Source organism: Pelophylax lessonae, assembly GCF_965119305.1.
Source record: "Pelophylax lessonae genome assembly, chromosome: 4".
NCBI classification, from domain to species: Eukaryota; Metazoa; Chordata; class Amphibia; order Anura; family Ranidae; genus Pelophylax; species Pelophylax lessonae.
Genome location: NC_138771.1, coordinates 107,584,141 through 107,598,821, shown reverse-complemented (window position 1 = coordinate 107,598,821; position 14,681 = coordinate 107,584,141). Strand labels below are relative to the sequence as shown.

General features: G+C 42.7%; 1 protein-coding gene across 1 annotated transcript in view; it reads left to right on the top strand.

Moving 5' to 3' along the window:
* Positions 1–14,681, top strand: part of LRRC49 (leucine rich repeat containing 49) — a 202,688-nt gene that overhangs the window by 45,368 nt on the left and 142,639 nt on the right. The window contains exons 7-8 of the mRNA XM_082256059.1: positions 1,208–1,274; positions 13,023–13,166. Of these exons, the coding sequence (XP_082112185.1) occupies positions 1,208–1,274; positions 13,023–13,166 (211 nt within the window). The remainder of the gene's footprint in view (positions 1–1,207; positions 1,275–13,022; positions 13,167–14,681) is intronic.

Here is a 14,681-nt window from a genome sequence, read left to right as displayed (position 1 = left end):
TTTAGGCTCCTTTCACACACTCCGTCCGTTGGACGGAGTACGTTTTTCTCAGCGGGGGATCGAGCCGCCGATCCCCCGCTGAGCAGCAGGAGGACAGCTGTGTCTCCGCGCTGTGTGCGGAGACACAGCTGACAGTTCCCCATGCATCTCTATGGGGGAAATCTGATGTCAACGGACCGTCAGTCTGTTCTCACCCGATCCCATCCGATCCGCTGGACGGATGGAAAATAGGGTTTCCATCCGTCCAGATTTGACGGATCGGATCGGGTCGAATGTCAGCGGACATGTCTCCGCTGACATCCGATGCCCCATAGGAATGCATGGGGGGACCGTTCAGATCCGCCAAAAAAACGGACAGGCGGATCTGAACGGTCCGCCTGTGTGAAAGGGGCCTTAAGCCTTTTTTTTTAGCAAGGTGAAATTAAACCAAAGCACAATCAATAGTTTTCTGACTAGTAAAGGTAATAAGAGAAACTTAGAGGTTACCGTTATCAGGCAGAAATTTAAAAAGTTGAAAATGACTGATTCCATTTCATAATTAATTGCTCACAATTAAATGCTTTCTACAGACTTTTATGCTTCTTGAAAACATTCATAGCAGAAAGTCTTAAGATGAAATTGTCATCCTGAAAGTGATTCATAAATCTGTATTTTTGTATTGGTTTTATATGCTGTGTAATTACTAATGTTTGATAGCGTGTTTATGAGAATCAGGCGCCTTTTTGATCATTCTGTTGCTCTTAGTATATAAATTCCTTCGTCTTGGTTGCTGTCCAAAGGTATGTGTGATGGAGTTGAAAAGGAACAGCACATGTATACAATTATCGACATTAACAAAGCCAAGTAAAATAAATGTCTCAATGAAAGAAAATAATTTCAATGTTTAATGTATATTTTAAAAGCTGTTTTTATGGACAGAAAAGTGCAGTACATGCTTAGGAGCAGCTCACACTCTTGGCTGTCACATTATGGTAACTTGATGAACTTAAGTGCTTGTTAAAGGTTTGGCTACTGCAAACTGCATAGTGTCCTTCAGACATCCCCTGTCAGTGTGAATTTAACAGTCATGATATGTGATGTAAAGTAATGATCTCTATATTACAGCTTACAGAAAAAGGAGACAATGGAAACTTCTATATATCTGACAATGTTCAAGTTCTTTAATTTTATGTCTTCACAACCAATTTGATAACTTTCTGTTTTTCAGAATTCAGAAAATAACAAATTTGGAAAACCTTAAAAATCTGGATGTCTTGGACTTGCATGGAAATCAGGTATTGTCTCAACTTTCAGGAACATCTGTCAAATGCTTTTAGTCATACCAACCTACAAATGAATAAAGTATCTTCTCTGAATACCACCAAAGAAATATGAAATTCTAGAGCCTGTAAACTTAGGGCAAGTTGAAGATGAATTCATCCAGTGGAATACAATTCCCAGGTTTCAGAATTGATCACAGCAGAAATTTGCTTAGGTTACAGATGAACAGAGCTTTCCGTACAACTCTACTTTGGTTAAGGATAAGAATCCTATGCTGGTATTTTAGACATGTCAAACAGTAGAACACATCCAAACATACCCCCTGAGATCAATGTGCTTTCAGTAAACCCAAATCGAAAAGCACTCACTTTAACCACTTTACCACCGGAGGATTTTGCTGTCTTACTTCCAGGCCACTTTTTGCGATTCGGCGCTGTGCGACTTTAACTGACAATTGCGCGGTCGTGCGACGCCGTACCCAAACAAAATTTACGTCCTTTTTTTCCCACAAACAGAGCTTTCTTTTGGTGGTATTTGATCACCAGTGCGATTTCTACTTTTTGCGCTATAAACAAAAAAAGAGCGTTTATTTTGAAAAAAATAACAATATTTTTAACATTTTTTTTATATGAAATTCCCCCCCCACCAAAAAATGTAAAAATCGAATTTTTTTTTAATTTTTGGCCAATTTGTTTTCTGCTACCTATGTTTGGTAAAAAAAATCATGATAAGCGTATTTTGATTGGTTTGCGCAAAAGTTATTGCGTTTACTAACTAAGGGAAAGATTTCTGTCATTTTTGGTGTTTTTTTTTTTAACGCGTAATGGCGGCGATCTGCAATTTTTTTTTTTTTTGCGGGACTGCGACACTGAGACGGACATATCGGACCCTTGACTGACATTTTTGACACTTTTGGGGGTACCAGTGACATTACTGCAGTAATCAGTGCTATATATATGCACTGTTACTGTAAAAATGACACTGGCAGGGAAGGGGTTAATTTTATTGGAGAGGGAGGGGTTAATGTATGCCTGGTGGAACACTGCGATCTGTCCCTACCTGTCACTTAGGAGATCCGCCCGCTCCGTTTACACAAGCGGGCGGATCTCCTCACTCGATTCCCCGACGATCGCCGCCGCTCCTCCCCTGGCCCGACTCCCGCTGTGACTGAAAACTGCGGGAGCGCGCCTCCGGCGACGCGCGAGCAGCAATGTGAGCAGTGGGAAAGTGGTTAAGGGTTGGCTGCAGCACACAAAACGCGTTTTGCAATGAAGCTTCTCCTCCATTAACCGGATGACCTTATTAGACAATATTTACCCTATTTGCCTATATTGCTAAATTTGGGGATGCGGTCAAGGACTCTGCTAAGGCAACACCTCACTACTGGCATTATATACTAAGCTCTACTAAGCTTGCATGCCATAGTTCACTATATAGTTTGACCCAGCCAACCCTTAAGTGGTACTAAACCCACAACAGTAAAATCAGTCTGTATATGCAGTAAAGCATGCTTGTTATACTCACTATGGAACCTAAGGAGTTAATCCTTTGCATTGTGTATAAAGTCTGTTTGATTGTTTCTCTCTGATCCTCCTCTTCTTTCACTGTCTCCAAAAATAATTTGATATTTACAGAGCCAGGAGACAGGCTGCACATGCTGTTTGGTGTGTATTGCTAGAGAGTTTTTTATTTCTTGGGAGAGCCAATCAGCACTGTCCAGAAATGTCCAGACAGAGGATCAGGGGAAAATGAAAACTCCTCTTACACGGTTTACTAGAAACTTATACAAGTCACAAGACTGCTATATACTGCTGATGAAAAAGGGTATTTATCCATTTATATTTACTAAAGTAATTGCATTTCCATGTTCTGTGTACTGTGGGAGACCAGATATAGCGAATGCAGGTTTTGGGTTCAGTAACACTTTAAAAGTGAGCTTATTTCAATTTGGGCCTACTGAATGTACATTGATGTAAGGTGGTACAAATAGATGTGTTCTCCTACTGCTATTATTATGGTTACCCATTGATGATTTAGGGCATGGATAAGCTGCTGCAATACCCGTTCTTAAAAGAGAAATGTGGGAATGGAAAATAACGATTAATCATACTCCTAGATGGCTGCAGCACTGATCCCAGCTGCATCTGTCCTCTGCCATCTCTACACCGATAACTGAGCGATCAAAGTCCACTGGTCACTCAGCTCTCAATCTTCAGTGAGCAGAGAGCCGCTGAAAGGTTGAGCCAGTTGCTGGTCAGGATCCTTGCAGAGCTTGCCCGGCTCTCTGATGTCAGTTGAAAGTGGACTTTAGCCTGTTGTCACTGAAAATGGGTTACAGGAGGGCAGGACTAAGTGCAAAAGTGGGGCAAAAAGAGCTTTGGCCTTAATTCTCCTTTTAAGGATCATTTGTAAAGAACCAATTCATTTGTAAAGAAACTTTCCTGCATAAGAAGGGTATGTTTGATAAATGGAGGAGTACTATATACAGTATCTCACAAAAGTGAGTACGCCCCTCACATTTTTGTAAATATTTTATAATATCTTTTCATGTGACAACACCGAAGAAATGGCACTTTGCTACAATGTAAATTAGTGAGTGTACAGCTTGTATAACAGTGTAAATAACTCAACACACAGCCAATAATTTCTAAACAGCTGGCAACAAGAGTGAGTGCACCACTAAGTGAATATGTCCAAATTGGGCCCAAAGTGTCAATATTTTGGGTGGCCACCATTATTTTCCAGCACTGCCTTAACCCTCTTGGGCATGGAGTTCACCAGAGCTTCACAGGTTGCCACTGGAGTCCTCTTCCACTCCTCCATGAAGACATCACGGAACTGGTAGATGTTAGAAACCTTGCGCTCCTCCAGAACAACCTATAATTTCCTAAATTTCAAGGTCACTGCTTAGTCCTATTTGAAATTATCTAAACAGTAGCTAGTAGCATAGCAGTTTTGTTAAGCATATTTCATAAGTTGCATATATTTTGAAACACATAATAAAAAACTTCAATGAGATTTAGAAAAGAATATTGATCAAAATTAGAAAACACTTTCTGATTCCTACCAGTTATTGGTGTTAATCTGGCACCTTGTGCTAATTTCTTTAATTATCTGAAAAACCCTATTTAACTGGCAGCCTAACTTTCTAGTTTTCACTGACTTTGCAAGATGGTGAGCTGTTCTAAAGTGACTGAAACCCTTGCACAGCAGGTTGTCCAGATGAAGGCCAAAGGAATGACCCTTTCAGCCTCAGCAGGAGAAGTTTGTCGTTCCAAATCTGTGATTTCCAGAATATTGCATCTTTACAATGTCACAAACTCATTCAAGTTCCCCACTTTTGGTTCCTTCCCTGCATTCATCACCCAATTAGCCATCAATTTTTATTTTTTTTTCCAAATAACAATTTTATTGAATGATTGTGCGGTTTGTGGAGTACAGAAGAAAAAAAAAAAAAACGACAGCATTGTTGAGTAACGTATGAACAATTTTACAATGCAGACATTTTGTTCATATAAAAATAGCAAAATTCAACATAACATTAAACATCATGGTAAAGATGTGGTGGGAGCAGTTGTAGGCTCAACAAACTGAGATGCAAAAAGAAAGAGGAAAAAAAAAACAAGGTGACAAAAAAAAGGGAAATAAGAGAAGACAAAGAAAAAAAAAAAAAAGGAAAAGATAGAGAAATAAGGGGGGGGGGGGTAAGGAAGAGGTGGAAAGAGAATAAGGGCAAGCTCAAGGTGGGTCCTCCCGAAGGTGCCACAGCTCCCAGATGCAATTATGAGCATTCAATTTGTCCCTAGTTCGGGCTGTTAATTTCTCCATTATTTCCACATCCTTGATCCCAGCATAAAAGGCCATGGGGGAAGCGTTTTTTCCAATACAATGCTATTAGGCAGCGCACAGCTGTAAGGATATGATGAAGCAACTTTTTATGAGGTTTAGGGAGTGGAAGGTCAGCCAAACCCAGGAGATAGAATTTTGGTGACCAAGGGATAGGAAATCCAAATATGTCACCCAGCAGCTGCTGCACCGAACGCCAGAACGGGGCTATTAATGGACATGTCCAGTATATATGTAAGAGGGTACCCCTCCCCTTGAGGCAAAGCCAGCAGCGATCAGAGCAGGTGGGATAACATGGAGTATGGCTGGTGTCCAGTACCAAAAGTAAAGGATTTTGTAGGAATTCTCCTTGTACAGGGTACATATAGAGCTCTTGGCTGCCCGAGACCAGATCATCCGCAATGTCTGGAGGGAAATCTCCTCTCCCAGCATCCGCTCCCATTGTAGCATATACAAGTGTTTACCCCGATCCTGAATGGAATAAGAATTCAGTATTCAATATATATTGGAGACCAGCCCTCTCTCCACAGTACCCCCCATGATTAATTGTTTAAAGGGAGAAAGAGGAGAGAACTTCAGGGATGGAGTAAAAGTATGGGCATAGTGACGAATCTGGAGATATTCATAAAACACTCGGCGAGGTAGGTCATATTTACTCTGAAGCTCACTAAACAACAACAGTTTGCGAGACCTGGGATCCACCAGGTGTCCAAAGTGAAAAAGGCTTTTTGATGCCCAAGGATGAGACATTGAGAAAGTAAGGTTATCCGGCATCTCAGGATTATAGAGAAAAGAGGTCAAAAGAGAGGCTTCAGACCCAAGTTGGCACTGACGGGATGTTATCCGCCATACTGATCTAAGCAGGGCCATAGCCCCCAGCAGGCGACTTGGGGGGACCCCTGCGCTTGCATTCCATAGTAAACTATTAGGGTGGATAGGGGCTAGCCATTGTTTTTCAATTTCGGTCCATTTATTGTAACAGCGCTGAGTGGTCCAAGAGGCCATAGCTCGCAATTAGGTTGCTTGATAATATTTAATCAGGTTAGGAAATGCCAATCCACCATCTGCTCTCAATGCCATAAGCACCAATCGAGGTATTCGATGTCGCCCATAGTTCCAAACAAACTGCAGAAAATCTGCTTTTAGCTTTTTGAGGTGTGAAAGGGGAACCGGTATAGGTAAAGTTTGAAATAAGTACAGTATAGCAATTTAGGGAGAAGGGACATTTTAATTGAGGTGATGCATCCTAGAAGAGATATATAATGTTTCTTCCATTGACTCGGAAGGGTTCTGAAATGGTGATGAAGAGGAGGGAAATTTTCTTTGTATAATGTAGCATAGGTCGGAGTTATATAAATTCCTAAGTATTTTAGGGCCTTCGCAAGATGACAAGTGTGTGATTTCATCTTGAGGAACATTGATAGGTAGAGCCTCTGATTTAGATGCATTGATTCTATATCCAGAGAGAGCTCCATTGTGGTCTAACTCAGCATGTAGGTTAGGGAGGGAGGTCCTAGGATGCGTTAAGGTAAGGATGATATCGTCCGCAAATAACGAGATTTTGAATTTCCCGTCCCTGAACCGGGATACCCCGAATTTCCTGAACGCACCTCGAAATCCCAGGTGGCGCAGAGTAGCTAACATAAAGGGCCAGCCTAGGTGATCAAAGGCCTTCTCTGCATCCAAGCTAATAATCAAAGCCTCCGTGCCTTCCTGATTCGCCACATCATTCAGGTCAACAACTTTCCGGTTGTTGTCCACCGCCTGTCGGAGGGGGACAAAACCCACCTGGTCCTTGTTAATCAAGAAATGAAGAACACTGTTTAATCTAAGGGAAAGGAGTTTGGTAAAAATCTTTAGGTCCAAGTTCAACAAGATTATTGGCCTATAGCTAGCGCACAAAGAAGGGTCTTTATCAGGTTTCGGGATCAGGGTAATGAAGGATCTTTGCATGTCCGTGGGGATGGGAGTGTCCTGCAGAAACTAATTTGAAGAGGCTACACTTGTGTGGAAGCAGTACGGGTAGGAACGTTTTGTAGTATTCATAAGGGAATCCATCAGGGCTGGGCGCCTTATGCGCCAGCAGGGACTTGATTGGCAGTTCGATCTCTTCCGATGTTATAGGTGCATTAAGGGGTGCTAGATCCAAGGGTTAAAGCTGAGATATCCTGCTCTGTTCAAGGTATTGGTGCATACGGTTTAAAAGAGCTTGAGGAGGGGGGGTCGTGTGGAATGTTAGCATCATTGTAGAGATGTCTATAAAAGTCCTCAAAAGCATGTACGATATCTTGGGGGTGAGAAAGTAAACAATCTGAACTACTACTTGTGTGGAAGCAGTACGGGTAGGAACGTTTTGTAGTATTCATAGGGGAATCCATCAGGGCCAGGGGGCCTTATGCGCCAGCAGGGACTTGACTGGCAGTTCGATCTCTTCCGATGTTATAGGTGCATTAAGGGGTGCTAGATCCAAGGGTTAAAGCTGAGATATCCTGCTCTGTTCAAGGTATTGGTGCATACGGTTTAAAAGAGCTTGAGGAGGGGGGTCGTGTGGAATGTTAGCATCATTGTAGAGATGTCTATAAAAGTCCTCAAAAGCATGTACGATATCTTGGGGGTGAGAAAGTAAACAATCTGAACTACTCTTAATTTGGTGTGGGGCTGATAGATGCGTTCGGTCGCGTAGTTTCCTAGCCAAAAGAGAATGGGCCTTTTTGCCCTTATAATAGTATATTTGCTTTAAACGTACTAGAGCTTTTTCAACCTGATGGAGGGCCAAATCTTTGAGTGCGTTGCGTATGCGAATGATCCGTTTGAGTAGGGATAAGGATGGAGTTAGTTGTAGCTGACGCTCTAAATCCCTCAACTGCCTTTCAGCCCGTATTTTAGCAGCCATGGCATCTCTCTTCATGGCCGAGGAGTCCGCAATACATTTTCCTCGAATAACAGTCTTGTGACTTGTTCCCACACAGTAGGGAGAGTGAAATCAGAGGTAGTGTTTTCAATTAAGTAGTTCTTCAGAGTGGATTCCAGTTCAGCCCTAGACGGGGGTTGCTGAAGGAGAGCGTTATTCAGTTGCCAATGGCAGGGCTTGCGTTGAGGGGCACCTCGGGTCAGATTGATCAGAATAGTGGCATAATTAGACCAGGAGATCGGGAGCACACTCGCAGATTTCATATTTGGCGCAGGGTGAGGTTATTCACAAAGAAGTAATCTCTACGTGAGTGTGTGCGGTGAGGGGCAGAGTAAAATGTATACTGCTGATCCCCCTGGGTGAGAGACCCTCCAAGCATCAAATAGGGCATATTTCCAAGTCAGCTGACGGAAGAGCTGGGATGCTCTAAGGGGACGAGATTGTGAGCCCCGAGGTTCTACCGTGTGGCGATCGAGAACAGCTGAGTGGGCCAGGTTAAAGTCACCTCCTATCAGGAGACACTCATGGTCCGTGCGAAAGAGATGGTTAAAGACTCTAGTTAGAAAGCTTATTTGCTGTATGTTTGGGGCGTACAGGGTACAGAATGTGATAGCCTGTGCCTGCCAAGTACCCCAGAGGATAATGAAATGGCCCTGGGGGTCTATGTACGATTCAGAGCAGACAAAGGGGGGAACCCTGTTTGAAGAGTATGGCCACACCAGCTCTCTTACATGGATTAGAGGCCTGGTAAATACGAGGGTAATGTTTGGATGGAAACGCGAGGGAGTCCTCCCTATCTAAATGGGTCTCCTGAACCAATATGACATCAGCGCCTGATTGTCGGAACTCCCGATATGCCAGATGCCGTTTTCTGTTTGAATTTAGACCATGAACATTCAGAGAAAGGACCTTAACCATAGTGATGGATAGGAGCAGAAAAATAATACTTATCAGATCCAGGAGCAATGCAGGTGGTACTCTGATGCCAGGGGGACATGATCCCATATGTAAAGATTGAGAAGGAGCTGCAGCCTCGGGGAGGACCAGGAAAACGAGAGACTGGGAAAAGATTAGAGAGAAGATAAGAGCAAAATGCCAAAACAAAGCAATAAACAATGAAAACTAAGTAAAACAAGCCCTAAAGGGTGGTATGTATATGTTCCTATATGTTCCCCTGATCTAAACCGGGACCAGGAGAACATAAAAAGGAAAGGAGGAACAGTAGCTGAGTAGCTTGCGGGGAAAAGTGAGAGAACAAACGACCACTCTCACTGTTGGTCTGTCCTATAGCAAAAAGAAGACAAAACACTAAACATTATGTGGGCAGCTCCAGAGGTATGGAGGAAGAGCTGCCCACATAAGCTTGTGCTTCGTAGACTTGCGGGGGGTTACCTGTACTCCTAGATTGCTTGTTATGGGAGACCCTCTGCCAGACCACAGGTGGTGTTGTTGGGGTTGGCACTAGGTCCCATTAAGGAAGTTGGGGAACCTGTAGTTCCAGCACATCACAAAATGTGGTCAGGTCCTCTGGGTAGAGCAGGATAGCAGACTTGCCTTGCCGTGTTGCGGTAAAACTAAAAGGAAAGCCCCACCGGTAAGTAATGTCAGCTTCTTGCAGAGAAAGTAAGGTAGAAGGAGCCTGCTTTTTTGGATGGTGATCCAGGAAAGATCAGGGTAAAGTTAAATATGTGCGTTATTGAACGTCACGATGCGAGAAGAACGGGCCTTGCGCATAATGACTTCTTTCAGCGGGAATAAGTAAACTCTGCATATACTGTCCTGAGGCTGAGAGAGGGAGCCCTTTGGTCTGAGAGCGCTATGAGCTCGATCCATTTTAATGGGTTGTGTGGGAGGCTCAGCTAGCAGGTTGTTGAACAGAGTCTGCAGGGTAGCTTGTAGATCTTCAGGCCCTTCCGATTCAGGAAGGCCTCTAATGCGGATATTGTTCCTCTGGCCCCTGTTATCAAGGTCCTCAAGATGGTTGCATATCCCGCAAAAGGAGACGGTGGTCAGCACTCTGAATATGTGTTCTATGAACCGCTAACTTAGTCTCTTGTATCCCCTCCTCCGCCATTTACACCCTCTCTGCAAGGTGTTTTAGGCCTGTGTGGAGAGCCTGAATCTCAATACGACATGTAGACTTAACTTCCTCCAGTAGTTTAAAGTCCTCTTTAGTTGGGATAAATTAAAGATTAGAGTGCCATGATGGCGGCGGCTGTGGAAGATGATCAGGCTCTGAAGAAACCGACGCAAAGTCGGTGAAACGCATCAGCGGCAGCGTCAACTGAACTGCACTTTCTGGATCAGCCTTCCCTGTGTACATCTGACTCAAGCAAGGCTGGCTTTCCCGCGGCTCCCCCTGCTCTAAGCTTGCCATACCGGATATGACGTCAGGCCGCCACTGACGGACCCATACGCCGTTACTCGGAAGGAGGCTCGAGCGAGCACAGTAAGGGAACACCGATACAGTGGACTCTAGGTGCCGGCTGAGTCATGATGAAATACACAGAGGTGTGAACTTATCATTATTTGGCTATACTCTTCTGTTTATCGCTACCTTTTTGCAATAGTACGGAGGACTTTTCCAATTAGCAATTCCTGATATAAACCCAATAGGAAACCTCTAGAAAATCCTTGGCGACAAAGCTTTGGCCAAGAGAAGAGACTGAAAGAAGAGTGGAACAAAATTACACCAGAGCAGTGTGAGAGACTAGTGATGTCCTGTGGCCGCAGATGTGCTGAAATCATTCAAAGCAAGGGCCCCCTACTTCCTACTAATTGTTGATTGTTGTAACCTTCAGAAATTTTAGTTGTAATCTTTCTTTGTGCTACAGTCATTGCTGTTCTCTCTTTTTGATCATTGTGTTTTCTACAAAATTGTTTTTTTTTTTGTTGAAGTGCCTTGGTTATTTTGAAAAAACACTGTTCTATTAGCATTGTATAGCCACAACAAAAATCCCATCAAATGTTGAGCAATGAATATTGCATTATTTCTGAAAAAATCAAGTGTTCACAAATTGTTCTCTAATTTTGATCTCCAGTATAGATGTTTCATGTGGTTTCATATAAATTGACAGGAGGCAGTTGTAGCCATGTTATGCTCACTATGTAGCAGACATACTCATACATGCATACATGGTGAGAACCCCAATCTTTGCATTTCCTTAAAGACAACAGAGCATGCTTGTTACATAGCATAAAATTCTAACAGCTGCCTCCTGTCTTATTATGTAAAACTATACATGGTGAAAACCCCAAATTCTTAATTTCCTTAAGACATGCCTAAAGGTTAAATACACTAATGTATAAAGAAACAAACAAGTTGTTTTTTTTTCTTTTCTGCTGTTACCTTTGTAAATGGTGCAGACTTGCCATCAGGACAGGAGCAGATACAGGGATGTTTTCAGGTAGCAAATAAAATGAATGGCAAGTTTGAGATTAAACGTTTATTAGATATTCTGACCTTTTGGTCAACAGGCTGGCTAGGCTTACACAGGCAGCAGAGGGGAAGTAATAACAGGCAATTGATTTGTGTTTTTACCGCTCTACAACTGCTCACCACCAAATGAACATGGCAGCTGCTTAGGTAAGTATATATGCCCCAGCTTTGCAGTGTGGCAGTTTGATTTACTAAAACTGGAGAGTGCAAAATCTGGTGCTGCTCTGCACAGACTATGGGACCATGCTGCGACCATGGGCTAAATGCTTGGCTTCTGGTGTGGTATTTAAATGCAAAATCCCCCTTTGGCTGGGGAAAAAAAAGACAGTGACCTCTGGTCACTGATTGGTTTAAGCCAGGATTGTAAAGACAGCAGTTTGGTGATGTAATGCTTTTACCTTTTTATATGATCCATTTTGTGGTTCTGATTGGGCCCTGCCTGAGAGATGCCTATGAGGGAAGGCATAACCTATCCCGTCATGTCATGCAACTTCCATCCTGTCTTCTGCATTGTTATCTATGTACAGTATATTGACAACTGTATGGAAGCAATGTATAATTGCAATCAAAATACAACACATTTTTAAACGTGCTGGAGTTAAGAGGGCAAGCACATGATTTCACTCAGTTTTTTATGGATTTGCGGCTTCCCCTTGGGCATCTCCGGTTGGGATATAAACAGATATGTACATGCAGCCACCTGTCCTATCAGAGGCAAATGAACAGACCTCATACAGTCACACTCAGCTCTACAAAACAAAGCAGAAAAGGAAAGAAATTACATTTCAGAATTTCTGCAGATACGTATACGGCTGGCTTAATGGACAAGAGCACTTTAAATATTAAACTCCTCAATGCCCTCCCCTGGCCTTTATAACAATGTGTATTAAAAGTATATAGCAAATCTGAAGCTCTAATGGTTTGAAATGCCTGCTCATGATTGAGCAGTCTACCCAGATCCATCACAACGTAACCTCTAGCTGTGCTAAAGTTAGATGCTACAGTCCAGTGAATGCACTCTGGTGGAGAATTAAGTCTATCTACAGCCACACTTTGGTTCATGTGTTTACAGACTGCCATTATTCTGTATGGCAGTTCTTTTCCAGACGCTGACACGTGCACTGGGTGTAGCCTTTGAATTTAGATGGCTTTCAGGTTGCGGTTTCTCTGGATAGGCTGTGCTGCCATGACCAAGTATTTAAAACCATTTGAGATAAGAACTTCCAATATGTTAATTGTTGTAGAAGCCATGGGTAGGGTTTGGTATCTAATTAAGTAGGCCTGTCCTTTTAGATTTTCAAGCGATAGTTAAGGTGTAGTTTTATTTAAAAAGGAGCATTTACTCCTAACTAAAATGCCAGTTTTAGATGCATTGACCCTTTAAAAGTTTGATTTGGCCAACCTAGCGGAGTTTAATCTGTGACTGGCTATTTTAACCTATTGCACGCTATTACTACTTTTACCATGTCATAAATCAAGTCCACAGAGTTGATAGCAGATGGCAATATTGATATTTTATGTCTCTTTAAATTGATCTAATTTGTATGATATTCTGTTTCTTTGCAGATATCTAAAATTGAGAATATTGGCCACCTGGGAGAGTTAAGAGTATTAAACCTTGCTCGGAATCAGATAACAGAAGTGGAAAACTTGAACGGTCTAGACTCACTGACAGAGCTCAACCTGAGACATAATAACATCAGTCTTGTGGTAAGAGGTATATGTATTTATAAACTGTACACCACATTTTCCACATTAGTGTTCTATGTTCTTATCACAGAAGGGCAAGCATTGATTTTAGTGCTTCATAATGCTGTCCTTAATATGGCCAGTACCTTCCTACATTGGGGTCTTAAAGATAGACCCAGAAAGGGATGACCTATTAGCATCAGCTTGAAGTGATTCTAAAATTAAAACATTTTTATACCACCATGTATTCCCTGCATTGAAGTGAAAAAAACATTTCATCACTTGTCCCCCTCCCCCCATCACTTACCCTGAGTCCTCTATCGATCCAGCTCTGTGCCAGGCTATATCTCTTTACTTTCTGCTCTTACAGGATACTATGAGAGCAGCAGGAGCCAGCGGCAGTTAGTAAAATCCTGAGGTGGGGGTGTGACCACATTACACCACGTGTGTCTATAGATGCACCCAGCCTGGCTCGGGAGCATGCTGTAATGTTCTGGTACCTTTGGGTACCCTAATTACTCTTTCATAAGTGTATGCGCCCCACCATTCTCTTTTGGTAAGGTGTGCATACACCTTTAAGACTGATGCTGTCATCACTGAGCGCCGGACTGGATGGCTATTTATATCGCCGGCTCTCACATGTGTTCGTTCAAACTGCTTTGTGCCTTGATGCTAACCTGTCTTGAAGCTCTCATGCTTGCAAGCATACCTCGCTGTCGGAACCACGCTGCGCTGATCCCTGTATCCTGCTACCGGATCATCCGCTCTTGCCGAACCTCTCCTCTGCTACATTGCTATTAGTGATAAGTACCCCACAGGGGAAACCTCTATAACTTTCATACTAAAGCTTACACTATCTAGCTCTGCATACTAAGGACTATTACTACATCTGCATTATCTAAGATTGCTAGCTCTTGAGCCTACTACCACCTGTTCTTGCACTGGGTTGATCTCTCTTGTATGTCCACCTGCTACTCTGTCATCTGCTACCATACATGATTGCTAAACCTATCTGCATCCCATCTGCTACTATCTTACTTTCAAGAACATTTCCTTTCAAGTGTCTGTCATCTACCATCTCTACCCAACCTGTCTCTTCAGCCTATCATCACTGTGTTACTATATACATAAGTCACTCTAGGAAACATCTTATTGAGTGTGTGTATTTACTTGCTGAATTGAGATCATCCACACATGATGAGTCATTGAGAGTTGGGATTGGTGTCTCAGCGTTTCTCTACATGACTACTGAAGTGGAATATTTCTGCAGCTGAAAATCCACATCATACATAAAACGCAGGAGCGTTACAGATTGAACGAACCACAAATGGATTCAGCAGAAATAACCACTCAGATGACACAATTAAAACAGCAAGTACCTGCGTTAATACACGCACTTGCTGAATTAAAAGAAGACAACCAGGCTCTGTCGCAGCAGGTAATTAGACTGACACAACTTACCACTGCTCAGTCCCCTGAACCCAAAATAAATCCTCCTTTGGTATTTACAGGCGATCGCAAAAAATTTCGCGAATT